Genomic DNA, 18876 nt, shown 5'->3' with positions numbered 1-18876 from the left:
TGTGTGTGTGTGTGTGTGTGTAGAGACAGAGAAATGGAAACGGAGAGGAATGCAGGGAATGTGTGTGCCTGAATGAGAATGGGATAACCGAGTGAAATGATGCATGAGTGGGTGAATGTGGGACAAGGTGTGTATTGAAGAGGGAGTAACAGAGTTGAAATGTTTGTATGACAGATGATGTGTGTATTGACTGTCCCAGTTTATGGTTGTCTTCACCTGTACGTGTGTGTGTGTGTGTGTGTGTGTGTGTGTGTGTGTGTGTGTGTGTGTGTGTGTGTGTGTGTGTGTGTGTGTGTGTGTATCCAATACCAAATTGCATGTGAATCCATTGGGGCTGTGCAATCAGATGACCTTGTATCATGAACAATCTAACATTGACATATATTCTGCTCTCCACACCAATCATACAGATTGCATCATTAAAAGGTTATTAAGATATTTAATTTTAAAAGTTCAATCAATGCTAAGCAGTGTATTGTTAGGGTTTAAAGGCTCTTTAAAAGTCTCTACTCTGTGAGCTGGATGTAGCAGCAGGTTCAGCATGAGTTCTCCAGCTGAGCAGAACAAGAACCACTGTCACCAGCTGCAGTTCAACACAGTGGAGTTGCAGCCCGTGCCTCAGGGCAGGGAAACACAAAGTTGCACACACTGACAAGCCGCGGGAGATACTGAACTTTCAAATTAAAGGGCCTACATATCAAACCTCATAAATAAATAAACAGGGCTGTCCAAGTGAATGCTGCATATGAACTAAGAGAAAAAAGTGACTGGCTAAGACAGAATCTGTAAACAGAGGACAGAAATAGTGGGTGAACAGAAATGCCGAGGCCAACCATTGTTTGAAAGAAGTGTCAAAGCCACGGAGAGATACTTATCCTAACTTCCAGTCATGACTTTCAGAATAAAATCAGAGTATAAACAGGATGCAAAGATTTGTGGGTTGCAGCCTTTGGCCTCACATTGTGACCGGCTCCTGTATGTCCATACAATCATATACAAAACAATTAAAGTTAAGTTAAAGCAGTCAGGATTCTCATATCAGTCAGATCATGGGTTGTGATTCTACCCAAGAAACAGTAACTTGATCTCATGGTCAAATGAATGTATCCAGTAGTAGTAGTTGAGATCTGTCAGTCAGGACCGAGTGATTGACAGACAGATCAACACTGTCATCCCTAGAGCCATGCAGCTGGCGTGGCTGAATAAACATGAGCTTTTCTTGACTAAGTCATCCTCTAAATCCTTCCTGTTTTCATTCTCAGACTAAAGCCAAAGCAAACAGACACAACATGCACCTCCCTCTTACATTATTCACTTTTGATTGTTGTCAAATATACAAGAGGGGAAGCTGCATTTTTTTTTTTTTTTAAATTTACATAAACTCTCTTTGTCATCTCTCTGTTTTACAAGTTTTCTTGTATCATATATAAAAAACAAGGATCACACAGACTTCCACTTTGAGCAAAAGGCTTAATTTGAAACATGTGAGCAAACATCACATACTGTACAGTTTACATTGTGTACCGACAGAGAGCTGCTAGAATTAAGTTTTATATCGCCCTATTTCAAACTGGCAGGGGTTCCAAGAGCATCACAGCACTGACTGCTTACACAGTGGCTAGACTGAGTTCAAACAGTATGGATTGTGCATCTGTGCAGATTATGGTGCCCCACATTGAAAATCGTGACTGTAAACAGCTGCCAATCCATCTGGAGGACTCCTCTACCACCACATAGCCACAATACTGTCCATCAGTGGAAGGGAATCGGGGAACAGATTGGATTTGGAAGTGCCAGATGAGATCACTCGCGGAGTTTCACGGTTAAAGACCTGTTCCAGGATGAATCTGTAGGCAGCAGAGCATCACTGCTCACAATAACATGAAAATCAATACAGTAACAGCACATTTGGATTTAGGCTAAGTTTTTTGGTGAATATTAAAATATATATATATATGTATATATTAAAAAAGGCCAAATATCATTCACTGATGTAGCATTCTCTGAGGCTTAGACAACACAATTATTCTGGATAAGGCAATAAGCTAAATCTGAATTTTTTTTTTAAGTTTTGAGTTGTGATTCTAACAGACCTCTGTAGCCTGCCCCTGAGGCTAGCTGTGGGTTGCACTGTGAGTAGGTTTCTGGAAATGTATCCATCCGTCTTGCTCTCCCAGTGACAACAAGGTTGACAATCACCTCTCTAACCAAGGCAAATCTCCCCCAGTTATTCATCTTGACTGGTTGGAAGTTCTGGTTGTTCCAAACTTCCCCTCATGGGAACCTTTTTTTTTTGTCACCTTGCCTGGATCCATGCCTCGACATACTTACTTCCCACTCATGGTTCAATATGCTTTGACAGATGTGAGACTATACAGGCATGTGCAATGCCAACGCATGTCCAATCAACTGAATTAACCACAGGTGGACTCCTATCAAGTTGTAGAAATATCTCAAAGATAATCAACCTGATGAGCAATGCGGTCAATGTGATATTTCAGTTATTCTATCAATCATTAATCCTTTAAAGTCCCCCTTCCGCGACCCTTTTTGGTTATTTTAAAACCAGCAGCTCATTAGGAATGCACCTCAGGAGGGTGCCACCCCCCGACACCGCTCCCTGACAGTTGGACATTGTACAATTACCGATTCAGAGTGTTTAGCGTAAAACTCCACACTGGGCTTTCACGCTGGCAGGGCTCCGGCACGGTTCTGGTTCCCGAACGTGATTTTGAACCGGCCGGCGCGTTCAGACTGAAAAAAGAACTGGTTCGGTGCCTGAAAAGTCGGTTCGCAGTGGAACCAAAAATAGTTGGTTCGTCCTAGCGAACCGTGACATCATAAGTGGGCGTGTCGAGCGAGAGCAGGAGAGAAACACAAGGAAAACAAACAAACAAGCACGAGGAGGAAAGACAGCGGTGGTGATCATGGAAAAGAAAAATTCCCCGTGGTCAAAGACGGAAACCAAGTGTTTGGTGGCGATCTGGGCTTCTCCTGAATTCCAGGAAAAACTTGAGAGCTCCACAAGGAAGGGAAAACTTTATAAGGAACTGTCAGACGAGATGGCCGTGGCTGGGTTCACCCGTACGCCTGACCAAATCATAAATAAACTAAAAAAACTAAAGAAGGATTACAGGGACACGAGGAAAGACATGAACAAAAGTGGAGCTGGACGTGGCGACACAAGTGATCATTATGAGCTGCTGGACGGCGTCATGGGTCACAGACCAGCCAACGAGGTGACAGGGGCACTTAATTCCGCCACAGCCAGCACAACAATTGCGGAGTCCACGTCGTCCAAAGGCTCACACGATAGCGGTAGGTTGACCACACATGAATATGAATATGAATATGAATAAGAATCATTGCAGTTATACTAATTGTCGTGGAGATTATTGCAGTATTGCACAGATGAAGACTTGGCAATAGAGGATATTGTCGAAATAATATAACAACATGCAGTGTGTCAAAAAGGCTAATGACTCATCTGATTTAATATCACCTTCAGAATTATCTGACACCACCACCAACAGTGAGCCCTCCACCAGCAGACATGACACCAGTGCTGCTTCTGAGGAAATCCCTGACCAGAGTCAAACAAAGAAAAAAGGAAGTAGGTATTTGGGGCTAGAATTCAGTGATAATAATAATGATTATTTATAAAGATTGTCATGGATTTTAATGTAAAACACCCCTGGTTATATATGAAGTAACATATAGTTCAGGTGCATATTCAATCCGTCTTGTCGTCCTGACCTCAGGCGCCATCACGGAAAATGATTTCTGCATTGCTTAATACGCATTTTCTGTTACCCAGGAAAAAGGAAGAGAGAGGTCAACCAGGACATCCTTGGTTACCTGAAGGAGTCAGATGAGAGGGCGGAGGCGAGGGAGGAGAGGATGATGCAGCAGATGCAGCAGAGCACCACTTCTCTGTTGGGGTTGGTGGAAAGGATGGTCTCTGCCATAGAGGGTGTCAGCAACCCAAACCAGGAACAAGAGTGAAACTGACATTTGCACTTTACTTTCACTGTTCAGTTTGTAGCGATGTTTTTGTTTACATTTTAAACTTGAAAGTTTAAAGTTCACATTGCCTTACTAGAAAGTGTACAGTTTACATTTGTGTGTGACTTTATATGATGCAAAGATGGTGTCAATATATGTTTATATATTTATGTTTAAAATGAATATTTTACCTGACAGGCAGCTGCACCATCTGTCACACTATATTATTTGAATTATTGTATTTATTATTGTAAGAAAGACATGACACTTTTACTTTTTAAAGCAGAACTTTGCTGTTTGTGTTTACTTACATTTTGTTGTTGAAACAAAGGCAATGTATGAAAAAGGACCTTCTGTTAATAAAATAATTTATTAACATTAATGCCACATCTCTCTCTCTCAACATAAAAAGCAGTACACCAACATCTACACCAATGTTGTGAGATTATGGTCTCTGTTGGATCCAGTCAGCTGTTGACATATTCATGATAAGTGAGTACAAAAAATATTGCAGCAACGACTACAGTATGTGCAGACAACTGCATCATAACTAATAAATAAACCTGGTGAGAACTGATTAATGTTAACAAATTAATAGTCTCTCAAAGTAAGTCACTCATGTCAACTTGTGTCATTTCCTTTTTTGACATCAAAATGTGGCCTCATGTTCAGGTCAGGTAAGGATATTCAAGAAATACAATAGAAAAGAAATAATGTACAGATTAATCATTATCATATTTTCATTTCACATACTGTATATTTTTCACTTGTGTTCAGGCAATGAAATCAAGAATGAAGTTATCTGCTAGGCATTTTCAACTGTGACTCCTGTCTTCCTCTGAAGTGTCATTTGACACATCAGCAGCACGTTGGATGATGCTTCTGAGGAAAACTGGAGTCACAGTTAAAACTGTCAAGCAGGTAACATCATTCTTGATTTCATTGTCTGAACACAAACCAATGAAACACTGTACAGCATAATCCATCCATCAGTTATGAGTTGAAATATTCGAGCAGTGCAGCTCTCACATCAGCTCCTTCCTGGTGATGTTCCTGTACCATGCGAACAGGTGGCTGCACATTCTCCATCACTGGAGGGCCTTCCAGGTAACGGTCGCCATGCTCTTCACAAATGTTGTGCAAAACACAACATGCTAGGACCATCTTCTTGGTGAGGTCGACATGGCAGTCATTCCTCTTCAGGAGACACCTCCATCTGCCTTTCAGTTTCCCAAAGGTGGTCTCCACAATTGCTCTGGCACTGCTGAGCCTGGCGTTGTAATGGTGCTGCTCCTGGGTCAGTCGGCCCGTGTCAGAAAAGGGCTTCATCAGCCATGTTTTCAGTGGGTAGGCAGGGTCTCCAATAATGTAGTTACCTACATCACGTCCAGCAATGCTGACAGTGTGTTGTTGGAAGAACTGACCATTATTAGCAATTTCCCAGAAATGGGACTGTCGTAGGACACGTGCATCATGTACACTGCCAGGGAAGCCTACACAAACGTCCCAGAACAGACCCTTGCCGTCAACAATGCCTTGCAAGATGATGGAGTGCCATCCTTTTCTATTGTGGTAGTCACGTGGAAACATTTCTGGGGCTATAATGGGGATGTGGCTGCCATCTATTGCTCCAACACACTGGGGTGCCCCCCACCTGTTGTCAAAGAATGTAGCCATCTCCATCAGCTTTCTGGCATCAGGGGTCTTGATGTGGACAGGTAGCAGCACCTTGATAGCAGCATGGCAGAAATCCTGCACACAATGGCACACTGTTGACAGACCAACGCCAAAAAGGTGACTCACACTCCTGTACTCGCTGTTGGTGGCCAGTCTCCACAGGGCGATGGCAATCCGTTTGTTGACGGGAATGGAAAGGCGGTAGTTGGTCGTCTTCCTTTCCAGGACGGGGCTCAGAAGACGGCAGATGTAATTAAAAGACTCCCGTGACACCCTGAAGTTCCTGATGAACGCTTCGTTGTTGAAGCCAGGAACAACACTATCCCACCATTCCTGTGAACGGGGATATGCCCACACCCTCTGTCTTGTCATGGCGTTTATGATTGCCTGTAGAGTTAAAAGATCCATTAGAATTATGTATTCTTCCCGTGTTCTGTTAAGTACGGTGCTGGATCACAGTTAGCCAGGCTACGTTAGCTGCGTCTGTTACCGTTACGACCGTTATAACATATATTGTTTTTACATACCATTCGCCTTCTCCGTGACCGTCTTCTACGTCTTGTCATTATCAGTTGCTGCATGGTTTTGTGTTGTATGCGAGCAAACAGCTGCAGTAGTAACACAAACGCTCGTAAAAAGTCAACACGACCAGCCATCTTGCCGTTGCTAGGGCCGCTCTGGCCGTTGCTGTGTTTACTTCCGCCTGTGTGACGCGGAATGACGTCCTCCCACTTTGGTTCCACTTATAGAACAAAAACTGGTGTGAAAGCGGGCTGGTTCGCCAGACAGCACCAAGGTTCGAACCAAACCAGTGCTAGAACCAGAACCGTGCCGGAGCCCTGCAGTGTGAAAGCCCTAACTGGGATTTGGTCCCAGACTGGAACATAGTCCTTGCTCACGGTGCAAGCTGCTCTACCAGGTGAGCTATATCTGTTATACCTTGACAGCTACACCGAGCTGCCAAGCCTTTCACCTCTGAGCCAGATGCAAAGCGGGGCGGGAGCTTGTAGCACTAGTGCCCTCCCCTGGAGTTGTGACACGTCAACCCCAGTCTCCCTGAAACATTGGTTCACAGCAATTTGAAGGCAGAAAAACTCAGAAATGCAATTTTGCACTTCCTTTTCTGCTGCTATGTCCTCTAACATAAGAAAAATGCCACAGGAACATGTGAAAAGCACGAAAAACATGATTTTCATGGGAGGGGGTCTTTAAGTAGAGCTACCACCAGACTAGGTTCAGGTTACATCACTGTTTCTCTAGAGTCATAAAGTGTTCACCATTTGTGTGAAATTTTGTCTGTATTTTTGTGTTAAGTCTTGAGTATTGGTGTTTTCTGAGATCAACATGACATTAATCTTTGACCATCAAATTCTAATCAGTCTTTGAGTCACAGTTACCTTGACATCTGACTCAGTTGATCCTTGTGTGCAAATGGACATTTCTACCAAGAAGCTCCTTCACTTCTGAGTATTCAAAAGGCTAAAACTGTACTTTCTTAAGTCATCCCACCCGTGGTCTTTGTTTTCAGGCTGTTCGTCCATATCAGATTTTGTCACTGACCACAGTCAGAGCCAAAGGCATTTTCTAAAGTTATCTTTTCATTTTGTCATAACGGACACGTATCTGTACAGTCAAGTGGGAAAAAAATGTTTGCATGTAGCTCAGACATAATAAAATATGAAAAACATGAAGGAGTCTGAACACTTTCCAAACATACCGTATAGGGCCAGATTTTGCCTTAAAGGATAAGTGGAATAAATGAGAAGTACCTCTCTTTTTTCTTCTAACTGTCCATTGTCAGTCTAGCAATGCTGTAGGAGTGCAATACTAACTTGGTGTAGTGGTCCATAAAATATTTCAAATGTGATCTACAGTACGGGGAAGAAGAAAGGAGAGAAAGGATAGCAGAGTAGACTGAGCATGACAAGATGAATAAATACATCCACTCCTGTATCTTATTCTAAGGTTCTCGCAAGTGCCATTAAAATGCTTATAGGTTCAGAAATTCTGAAAATTTGTATAAAAAGCTAATTCTGTGATACATTTTTTGAAGTACCACTTAATCAAGCGCACAACCAGGAAAACCCGCTGAGCTGAGCACTTCATCTCCTGATGAGAATCATGGCAAGTATTTCCCACGCAAATGATAATTGATAAATGAGGAACTGTAGTGAGGCAGAGCATCCAAAAATGATCCATGAGTCGGATTAGAGAAAAAAATTACATTACATCATTCAAAAAACTCTGGACAAAATACCAATCTTATTGTTATACACAGGATCTAGGTTAATATCACTCTGAATGGTGAGATAAAAGCCCCAAAATCTCTGCTGGATCTGGGTCTAAAATGGGCTGAAATGTTAAAGAGCCCCCTTGGACTTTTTTAATGACAAGGTACTGTTTCTACTCTGACACACACCCACACACACATGCAATTTCTCTTCTGTTTCTGTGATAATGTGACAGTTGAGGCCGGCGATAAAGTGAGAGCAGAGAGGAGATAACTTTGAGAGGACGGCATTGGAAATGTGTAGGAAGAGTGGCTACTGTTTGTGTGCTGTCTTCATGTGTACTGTATGTGAGCGACTGATGAATCTACCAGAAGAAAACGTCAGTCAAGTAATTAGCAAACCAGAGCAGCTCCCTCAGGTTACACTGTATATTCCTCGTAGAGACCGAATAGCAGAATAATATATTTTTCTCTTTTCTTGTCAATCACATGTATCTCACTGCCTCTCTCAATCTACTGGATCTCTGTTCTCAAATCCTGGTCCACTCATCGTCCTCTGTTCGCCTCCTTTCTCGCTCTCAGCCATCCTGCACTTTTATGCCCTTTTATCTTTACTCTTCACTCTTGTCTTGCCCTCTGCCTCTTATGCCCACCCTCCATCTCTCTACCTCTTTTTGTTTTAGTTCAGGTGATGAGTTCAATAAATGATGAAACACATTTTTCAAGTTCAAACAATGATTCAACAGTTTTGAAAGCCACATGGTTTTAATACGTTTTTTTTTTTTGGTTTATGTGTGTGTGTCTCTCTCTCTGTTCTATCCCTCTGCTCAAGTATTTCTGCTCCATTATGTACAAGATGTCACTTGGGTCCATTACATACCCCAAGCAAGGTGTGCGTGCACTCACACAGCAATGAGAGCTTGCAAAAGCTCATCCATTCAGGTTTGGTTCATAATATTTCACCTTCTTCAAAATCATATTTACTGGTTATAACAAACAGCAGTCAGAAACATAATAATATAAGATGGATGGCATTTTGTGCGTAGCATGTAGCTCCCATACAGTAAGCCCTGGGCCATGAGGGGTTTAAGGAGAATGAGGCAAATTTTGGACGAGTCAAGAGTCTGGCTGGCTGGCTGGGATGAATTTGGAGGAAACCAAGTTACAATGACATATGTACTGTATTTGCTGCTGAGCTGGTGATTTTCATTAGAAAATTAATGGTTAACGAGGTTTTAGCTTTTGATAGCAAGTTGCCTTGGTAGGCACTCATTTATCTTAGAATATGAATGGGAAAAAAGGAACACGGTTCACTTTTTCAGAAAGACGAATGGAAGATACTCTCAATGACAGACTGCACCGAGCTCCAGAATCTAGCGGAACAGCAGCTAGCTTCTAAGCGACATTAATCTTTGTATAGGTTATAGCTTTTAGACACTAGCCATAGAGGAACCAAGCAGGGAATACGTTCAATACGATATTTGCCTGAGTTTTTTTTTAGCTCAGTACTATCACTGCATAGTGCCAGCTCTTAGAAACTCACCACATTCTGGTATAATAGTTTAAAGCAGATATCAGTGGCAGGGCCGTTTCGGCTAATGCTGTGTTCAAGGCAGGCTTTTGAAACCGTAAGTTACAGCTTCAAGTCACAACTACGACTTGGTAGCGTTCCAGGTAACCCGTAGCTCGTGTTTTTACCGTCCTGTTGTCTGTGAAAGTTCCCTATAACGGCCACTCGTAACTTCCGACCCGTGAACTCGTACCAGATCGAACTGGTATGACTTCACAGGAAGGAAAAACACAAAGTACGAGTTTCCTTGAACGCACCATGAGTTAGCAGCCCCCGCCCTTGTCAGGCATCAATTGGTCCTCGTGCTACGTCACCACATTCACGCGCATCCCTTGGCTGCACACACAGCCCTTCATGCCGTTCTCTCCCCTCATTGGATAACACTTGTATCCCACAAGGAAAATTTTCTCCTCGGGTTACAGCAGAGCAGAGTGACGGAGAGACTCGTGTTTAGGCTGAAATACTTCATGTAAGTGATTGCTGACGGAAAATAGGACTATTTAGGACTTATATTAACAAAAACATTCCACTGATATCTGCTTTAATGATAGTGCTATTGCAGCAGACATTATTATGTTAACATATGAGAAACACATTTTGCTCTGTGATAGCAGTTTCTTAAAGTCAGTGTAATACTGTAATGGTGTCATGTTTTTAAGTGCAATATAAGAAATGTGACATTGAATAGCTTCTAGCCTTGAAGTGCCACTTCAGAAACAAATCAAGCCTTCAGTATGTAAATGTGTGTACCATGTATGTCGCACAACCCTCACTCTTCATCAGCGTTTAGTGCTGAGTACCAACATTTACAATATTTCACACGCAAACACGAAAAGAGCAGCACCACCTCCCCATTCGCAAGATCAATCAACCAGTCAGACATGGAGTAGCTACACCCCCAAATCCCATAATACCCATCATTTACTCTTAAAGCCATGTGTAATGTGTGTGTGTGTGTGTGTGTGTGTGTGTGTGTGTGTGTGTGTGTGTGTATGTGTGCTTGAAGACCAGTTTGTGTACATGCATGAACAGAACTGTGGTTTTAAAAGCATCAAGGAACCAAGCACAAAAGGGGAAAAAAAGGAGGGAAATTTACAGGCAAGAGGGAGGTGTGGTAGAGATTACAAGACAGAGACAGAAAGAGAAGGACAAAGGGAGGAGGAAGTGATACCAGAGGGAGGGAGAGAAAACGATTAAGCAGGTGAGATAGACAGACAAATCTTAAATTCATGCCCTGGCCGTGAGACAGTTGGTAAATGAAGGTAGTGAAGGTGAAATCGTAACTGAGGCTGATTCAAAATTCAATTATCTCTATTAGTTCACTTCATTATCTCGGCTCAGGTGTTCTAATGCTCAAATTATGTTATTGCTGGAAAACAGTGTCACTGTGTTCTCTCTCTCTCTCTCTCTCTCTCTCTCTCTCTCTCTCTCTCTCTCTCTCTCTCTCTCGCGACAGATAAATAGACATGAAACGAATAAGACAAGGTTAGTTCAGTCTTTGGATCCTTTCAGCACTTAATGTAAAGCATCATGAGCTGCACTTTGTACATTAAAAGTGTCATGACTGATTTTTTTTACTATCATTATTGGGTAACACTTTACTTGAATAGGTATTCATAAGATTGACATAACACTGTCATAACCATGACATAACAGCTGCCATAAACATCAATGAATACTTATGACAGCTGTCGTTAAGTGTCATTCGGTAAGTTATGTCTTTTAATGCAAAGTTGACATTGTTTGAGATGTTTTTGTTCTGACAACTTTACATAAAGACAATTTAAACTGTCATAGCAGACCTAATTGCCAAACTTTAAAAATTATGTCAAGTTCTTATAACAAGGACATCTCAAACAATGTCAACTTTGCATCAAAAGTGACATAACTTACAGAATGACACCTAACGACAGCTGTCATAAGTATTCATTGATGTTTATGACAGCTGTTATGTCATGGTTATGACAGTTTTATATCAATCTTATGAATACCTATTAAAGTAAAGTGTTACCCATTATTGTTATTATTAATTGATGATATTGATGAATCCAACCACCATAGTAGACTGCTTCCTGTTTGTATGGGTGAGGGTATTTTCAGGAGCGTTGACAGAGATTGTCTATATAATTTTAAATGACATAGTCTGTGGTTTCCACTCGTGGCAACTGCAGTGTCTTGCTCAAGTGGATCTTTTTTATGTATGTAATTTCATAAAATAACACCTCCATTACTTTGGTTGTCTCCCTCTATAATGAAGTTATTGTTCTATGAGTGAGAGAGGCCCAGTCCAATTACGCTGCAAGGTCAGTGCTTATTGATTTACCATTCATCTGTTGTCGAGGTCATTACAGCATGGTAGCTATGATGATAATCTTGATTATAGATGGATAGTTCAAGTAGTGGTATGAAGGAGGGAAGAAAAGAGGAAGAGGAAGAAAGCAGAGCATGATCGTGAGGAGCTGGCAGACAAAGATAAGAGGTAGATAAGAAGAAAAGAAAAAAAACACAAATGAATGCACAAGTTAATTTATAAAAAAAAATTCAAGCCAATATTTTTCTTTGACATTCAGCAAAGTCATGGGAGAAAACAGAAAGTAAGTGTGACAAATTACAAAGACAAGAGGAGACAAGGGAAACTTTAAATTTAGTCATTTAAGTGCCAAACTCTGATACACATAACCAATAATACTGAGATCCCAGGACTTGGCCTCTTATAACAGCATAAACTGGACTCTTAAAATCAATTTAATAATTCTAAGAATGCAGAGGTTTGTTATATGAAATAAGTGTTTGCTTACTTTAAAAGTAATGATTATTAAAACCAACAATAGTAATAACGGTAACAAATTGGGAAATGTACGGCCTGGACACGGACATGTAACCAATGGTGAGGATAGGGAAAGATGTGATTTACTATTGTAACTAATGGTAAGGTTAGGGTGAGAAAGTCTTAGATGATTTTTGCTATTTTGAGATTTGTGTTAGTTTTGATGAAATAGTCTCTTATGGTAATTGGTCATCAGAGACAGGGTTAAATTGATAGGCCTAATATTAATATGATATGTTTGTGTTTCATACTCTGATGCTGCTTTATCGTTGCTAAATTCCTGCAATAAAAATTTAACTTAAAAGACAAGAGAATTGTTATCTTGTTGTTATCTTTGAGTCTGTAAATTTAATTCAATTGTCACTGTAAAGCTGTCCATGATAGTAAAAAGCTAAGCATTGGTGTGTACAACATTCTTAAGGTTCTTAAAGGTTAATCTAGTTGTGTGTCCACTTTAGAGAGTTACACTGTGTCCTAACTGGATGCAATGCGAGCGAGCGACAGCTGCAAAATTAATGGTTTTCTATTGTAATGTCCTAACTGGCCGTGAGCGACGTAGCGCGACGCGCCGTTTGGAGCCCAACGCCCGGTTTCTATTTCTGTCGCTCGCGTCGAGTTGACAGCGCCATGGATGAGGAGCAGCTGATTCATTTCCTGAATGATGGTCGTCTTGTGCGGCATATAAGGACCGCTTTAAGGAGACTAACAGACTTTTTTTTTTTTTTTAAACAGCCTCTTCATTCATCTTGGGCGGGGGCTGGTGTGCCGTCTTATAATGTTACAGAAAACCCTGCATTATGTTTTTGCTCCTCATGTTCCTACACTATAGAGACAACTTGCTGTTGACTGTATATTTAAAGAAACTTGTTTTCTGTTTAAAAGGTACAAACGTAAGCAATTCACCCATCTTTTAACCGGATAGTTACGTCTCAAGTCTGATGTCGAGCGGACGAGCGCACAGCTGATGTGTTTCCATGACAACAGACGCACGGATTCAGTATGGAACGAGAGCGCCAGATGTGACGCGATTGTCGGAAGCTCGCTCGCGTTGCATCCAGTTAGGCACCATGTCAGATCACCTAAACGGGGCAAGCCAGGCGGCGTGTGTGCCGAGCTACATGCTAATCCACACATGCTAACAGCGCCTGCACTCATGCCACCAAACGTCCGCTCCCTCGTCAACAACACGGATTACTGCAGACTGTTCAGACCTTCTCAGCATAGCGGAGGAGCCGCTGTGTTTACGTTGTCACGGAAACCATGTAGAACCGGAGCACCGCAAGTGTTGCAGCCCAGCTGGAGGAGCTAATGCTACATGAGCCGAAAGGCTCCGCTAGCCGCTAAGCTAACGGGAGCTGGTGTTGTTGTGGTGCAGGACGCTGTGGTTAATTCATTTTTACTTGTGGTAGTGCAGCAATCTACATGTTTGTATTTAATTAATTTGAACTAGTATGAAATACAAACTGTTCAGTTTGTCATATGCATATATTTGCCCATTTTGCATCAATACAAATGATTGAAGTGAGGTAAACAGACTGAGAAGTTTATCTTATTAGAAACACAGATGTTAACAAAGTTTTCATTTGGTGATGAATTACTACTATCATTTAATGTAAATATAGGCCTACAACTCGGATTTTAAGATGCATAATACATTCTTAGTTTTTCAGCAAACTATGTAATATCGCATTATATCACAATATTTCGCAAAATTTGGATATCGCAATATATCGTATCGTGACCCAAGTATCGTCATACGTATTGTATCGTGAGGTCCTTGCCAATACACACCCCTACTTTAAACGGAGAGGAAGCCTTGGTAAAGGTGCGTTCACACCTTTTATTTTTGTCGCTGTCGCTCGTATCACTCCAAAAATAACGCCCCGTCGCTCAGCTGCAGTCGCTCGTCAGTTTGGCACAGAGCCAAAGACTTGCATTTTCGCCTTGATGACGTCATGCCCACTGCCATGTGACGGCCGGAGAGTTGGGATTTCTCATCTCGAGCGACGGGAGCGACTTTAGCGAAAAAACACTTCGTCGCTGTTGCTCCGAGCCCCAGCATTTTTTCGCCTGGGCGATTAAACGCTCAATCGCTCGTTTGCATTGATTTAACATGTAAACTCATCGCTCGTTCGAAAAACAAAAGGTCCAGTGTGAACGCAGCTTAAGGGGCTAAATACTGGGGATCTAACATACTTTTCACACACAAACATATACATGCTACAGAAATTGTTAGGGCTGAGTTTGTGATGTGAGGAACAACAGCATGGAGAAACACAGTCTACCACTGCACAACCCTGAGAGCCTCAAATGCTCCCTATGATAAACTATGCATTCCCATCTCTGGTCATTTCCGTTTCTGACCAAGTTTGTTCACCAAACACTTTAATTGAAAACTAATTAATTGATATGAGAAAAAATAATAAAATATTTCTGCTGCCGGAATTGTCTCTATCCGGCACTGAAGTCCTCCAGGGTCTCCTTTCTCTATTAGCGCTGGATGCTTTTCAATTAGAACCTTCATTAAAATGTCTCAGAGAAATTAATGAGCTTCTTAGGTTTAGTAATCATATAATCAGTGCGTGGATAAGATTTCAGACGTTGCATTTCAACAAGGACGCATCACACAAACAAATCAACAGCTGAGGCCATCTGAAAGGTGTCGACGTGGAAAGCTGATACAAATAAGGCGGTGCAGTGCCACAGACCAGAAGGGTTAATTAAGACTGCCTATCTTAATATGACATCAGAACATTACTGAGAAACAAAACCCAATGTTGCTCGCAGCTTGTGTTATAGAAACATCATGTCAAATCAAAATGATGAGTAGGTTCTTGTTGTTCTAGTCCTTTCTTAAAGTGTTTTGTTTTATAGTGTAGATTTGTCAGGAACTCATATTCTATGTTGTATGTACCGTATTTTCCAGACTATAAGTAACACTTTCTTTTTTAGTAGTTTGGCTGGTTATGCAACCTATATTTCAAAGGGACTTACATATAAAAAATATACGCCATGTCATCCATGACCACAAGAGGGCACCGTCCACAATCATGATAAGGGAACACTGCTACTGAACCACCGAAAAAATTACAGGACTAAACCATAAAGACAGATAGAACACAAGATAACATGCTACCAAAAAGAAAAAGCTATCCTGCATAATTAAAGCTACATTTGGTAAGTTGACAAAAGTGAAAGTAAAGTCTGCGACTTGGTCAGACATTTCAAGACGATACACTGTCAGGTCCCTCTATGAACCTCTTCCAAACACCCCCCAACTCCCTCCACACACACACACAGCACTCCAAAACGATCTCATGTCTCTCAGCATGAAACACACGGACGCAGTTAGCTAACCGTAACAACGACAGTCTTCTTCTTACTTGCTTTCACTGTGTAAACGGTTGTTGTCTGCAGTGGCACCAGCAATTTTACATTTTTCGGCTGCACTGCCATTGCGACAAGCTGCAACTGATTGGCAGAATTGTTTCAGGCGATTGTGTAGACTAACTGAATAGTCTTTCCAGATTAAATGTTTGTTTTTGGATTCTTAGGAAATAAATGTTTCAAAAATAATTGTGATTTATAGACAGATGTTATATATGTTTTTTTAACTCTTCACAACGTATTTTTTGACGGATGCGACTCATACTCTGGTGCGACATATAGTCCAGAAAAGTCTTTAAAATTTGGTTTCAAAACAGCAGTGGATTCATGAGCTAATCTCCAACAGACCATTGACAGAGCAACGCTCCCTTTGTTGTTCTGGCTATGCCTGTTCACCTCACCATTCTAACACACCATATATGAAGCTTGTACTAATCGTTTTGCCACTTGCTCAGTGCTTTAAACACCATGGGCCCTAGTTTGCTGGCGCAGCGCAGGTGGCGCAAGGTAGCGCAGCCGGTCTAATGCAAGTTTCGACCAGCGCAGCCTAGCGCAAAGTCAGATTGGAAGATTGGCAGATCGCGCTGCGCTGAGATAGGCGTGGCTGCGCAGCAGGGGGAGGCGTCACAGATTCAGCTTGGTGCAGTGCAAGTTTTGTGCGAAAATGTCCCGCCGAGGTTGCGCTGAAAGCTCGCCACCTCCAACCAGGTCTAATCTCAGCGCAGAGCGAAGCGCAGCAGGTGCAGTGGAAGTTTGGCTGACTGACCTGCAGTGCACACACGTCACCAAGACCTCACAGGCAGATCTCCACAGTTCCAGACACATTTCAATGCAATAAATATCCACAATAACCACTATTTAATGCAACTAACGGAATCAACACGTGAATTTATATCTATATAGATTGTCCCGTCACATCTGACGTCAGATCAAAGCAGAGATCAAAGGCTGTGGCACGCGCAATGGAAACTCCACCTGAATTAACACAGCAGGGACGAACTGGCACTGAAAAGCAGCTATGGATGTCCCAAGCAGGACTGAGGGTGGATTACTGCATGTCGCTGCCGTGTTGAGATACCACTCTGCCCTTGTGATGATCGCTTTATTTATTTATTTACTTATTAATTCATTAGCGGAGAGCGACCGCATCACGCAGCCGTAATGAAAAACAAAACACAAATCATCATCTCTCTTAGTCCACCACAACAGCCTCGGTATCAGATAGTCAGTATATAGCCTACTACAGTATACTCAGCATCTCTATCACAGAGAAAAAAGAGAAAAAAAGAGACGGACAGAGAGAGAGAGAGAGAGAGAGAGGAGGACAGAGAGAGAGAGAGAGAGAGGGAGAGAGAGAGCGCGCACGCTGATTTAATCCACATGGTCTTTGTTTATGTTGTGATTAGTGTACACCTGTCATCTTGCTTACATATGGTTTGAATAAATGTGAGTTTCTTTATTAGTGTATTAGTTGTTTCTTAGATTGGGCAGGGGTTCTCAGTGTATCAGATCAATCCTGGTTAAGTATATTAGTAAACTCATTATTGGTCACTCTGAGCTCGGACCTCCGGACCAAAACAGCTGTTTCCTCCTGGGAGAGGTTCGGCCTCTGGCGTCGCTGTTTCCTCCGTCCATGTCCAAGTATAAAATGACAAACTTGCAGCGCGCATCACCCGCCGCGCAGTTAAAGGTGAGGAGAGGAGCTCATTTGATTGGTGAAGATCTGACTCGGCTGTGTCAAACCCACTCCACGCCTTTCTCTCCTCCTCCTGTCTCCCTCCCGCCCTCTCTCCTCCCTCTTCACCGTTTGCGCCGGTGGGAGGGACGAGGGGAGGGGCTGCGCTGGTCTAAGTCTGACTGCGCGGCCCAGCAAACTTGCGAAATGGACCTGGGCCACACCCCGTTGGCGTGGCGAAGCTGCGCTGCACTTAGACTTCGCTCGGTCGACGAAACTAGGGCCCCATGTTTCCAGCTGAGTAATTTAAAAACAAAAACCCAGACAATTCCGGGCGACTTTGCGAGACTTTGTATTACATCTCAGTTTACAAACATGTCCGCTTGCTTGAAGTAAACAAACCCCTCGGTGTATGTTTGAATAGCCATCTGATGCCATCTGTGGAGAAAAAAATGCAGTTTTGAGGGATGTAAACAGCCTAAACAGATACGGTCTGCTCCCATTATATGCTGCTGTGGCGATGTGGGGACAGAAACAACTACTGAGAAACAGGAGCAATTAAAAAGAAAATCTTCAGAATCCTTCTTTTAAACCTAAAATATTAGGAAACTATAGCCCCAGGTTGAATTTGCCCGGAATTGTCCTTTAAGGAGTTTTAAATATGCATTTGATGGCCACCCACTGTGCTACGCCACTGAAGCTAAAGCTACAAGCCCCAGGCAAAAAGTTGGCATCTTCACCAGTCAATGATCCATGGAGAAGACACTGAAGTAAAGAAACAGTTTTATTCATGTATTTCAGTGTAGCTGCATTACTTCCTTAAAGCAGAAGTAAAGCCTAGGTTATACTTTCGCCTGGCTCCGTTGGCAGTTGGCGCGCGCACCTCGGCAGAGCGCACAGGCGTTTATACTTGCCGCATTCACCGTTGCAATATTCGTAGCAAAGACAGGGGGCGGTAGATAAAAAAATACAATAGGAAGTAGCAGAAGCAACTAAAAACAGAGAAGAAGTAAGCAGGATTTCTCCTGTAGCTCTACTATTTACCTTAATTAAAAAGCTCCGGTGTAATTGTGATAGTTAACTACATGATTTGAAAACCAACCGTCCTTGCAACATCAGTGTAGTAGTTATATAACGTTATCGATCGCTCCATGTATTGATTTTTCGCCGGCTTGTTGTAAACAGATGCACATGGAGGAGAGGAGGGACCAGATTTGCATAGTTCCTCGAGTTCTGGGTCATTTGATGGTCTTTATAAGTTAATTACGAGTTGTACAAATGCTAGAGCGTACCAGCTCAGCCAGTCTTCCCTCAAATTCATCCATTTTGAACCGAGCGACACTCGCGCGGCGCGCGCCAAGTTTCAAAATCCTGGAGGTGCGCGACAGCGCGACGCGCCAGCGCGCGACGCCGTCGCGAGGTGCGCGTTTACGTCATTTGTGGCGCGCGAGCCTCGCGCACTCGCGACTGCGTCGAGCATAAACCAGGCTTAAGCGATCCGGTGG

At 42.4% G+C, this 18876-nt stretch overlaps 2 protein-coding genes across 2 annotated transcripts; one reads left to right on the top strand and one right to left on the bottom strand.

Annotated features, from left to right (window-relative positions):
• Positions 1-2684: 2684 nt before the first annotated feature.
• Positions 2685-4349, top strand: LOC146968158 (uncharacterized). The gene is made up of 3 exons (XM_085761543.1): positions 2685-3318; positions 3509-3613; positions 3818-4349. The coding sequence occupies exons 1-3, from the start codon at positions 2928-2930 to the stop codon at positions 4003-4005; spliced, it is 684 nt and encodes a 227-aa protein (XP_085617669.1). The 5' UTR covers positions 2685-2927; the 3' UTR covers positions 4006-4349.
• A 649-nt stretch (positions 4350-4998) lies between these two features.
• Positions 4999-6054, bottom strand: LOC146968157 (uncharacterized). The gene has a single exon (XM_085762301.1). The coding sequence runs from the start codon at positions 6052-6054 to the stop codon at positions 4999-5001; it is 1056 nt and encodes a 351-aa protein (XP_085618427.1).
• Positions 6055-18876: the final 12822 nt, after the last annotated feature.

Source organism: Trachurus japonicus, chromosome 19 (assembly GCF_045865225.1).
Source record: "Trachurus japonicus isolate A0001 chromosome 19, Traja_1.0".
NCBI classification, from domain to species: Eukaryota; Metazoa; Chordata; class Actinopteri; order Carangiformes; family Carangidae; genus Trachurus; species Trachurus japonicus.
This window is presented reverse-complemented; position numbering and strand designations above follow the sequence as displayed.

Coding starts and splice junctions, on each gene's coding strand:
- LOC146968157 (XM_085762301.1), bottom strand. CDS start 6,054: ATGACAAGACAGAGGGTGTGGGCATATCCCCGTTCACAGGAATGGTGG.
- LOC146968158 (XM_085761543.1), top strand. CDS start 2,928: ATGGAAAAGAAAAATTCCCCGTGGTCAAAGACGGAAACCAAGTGTTTG. Junction 3,319..3,508: donor CAAAGGCTCACACGATAGCG/GTAGGTTGACCA, acceptor TATCACCTTCAG/AATTATCTGACACCACCACC. Junction 3,614..3,817: donor TCAAACAAAGAAAAAAGGAA/GTAGGTATTTGG, acceptor TCTGTTACCCAG/GAAAAAGGAAGAGAGAGGTC.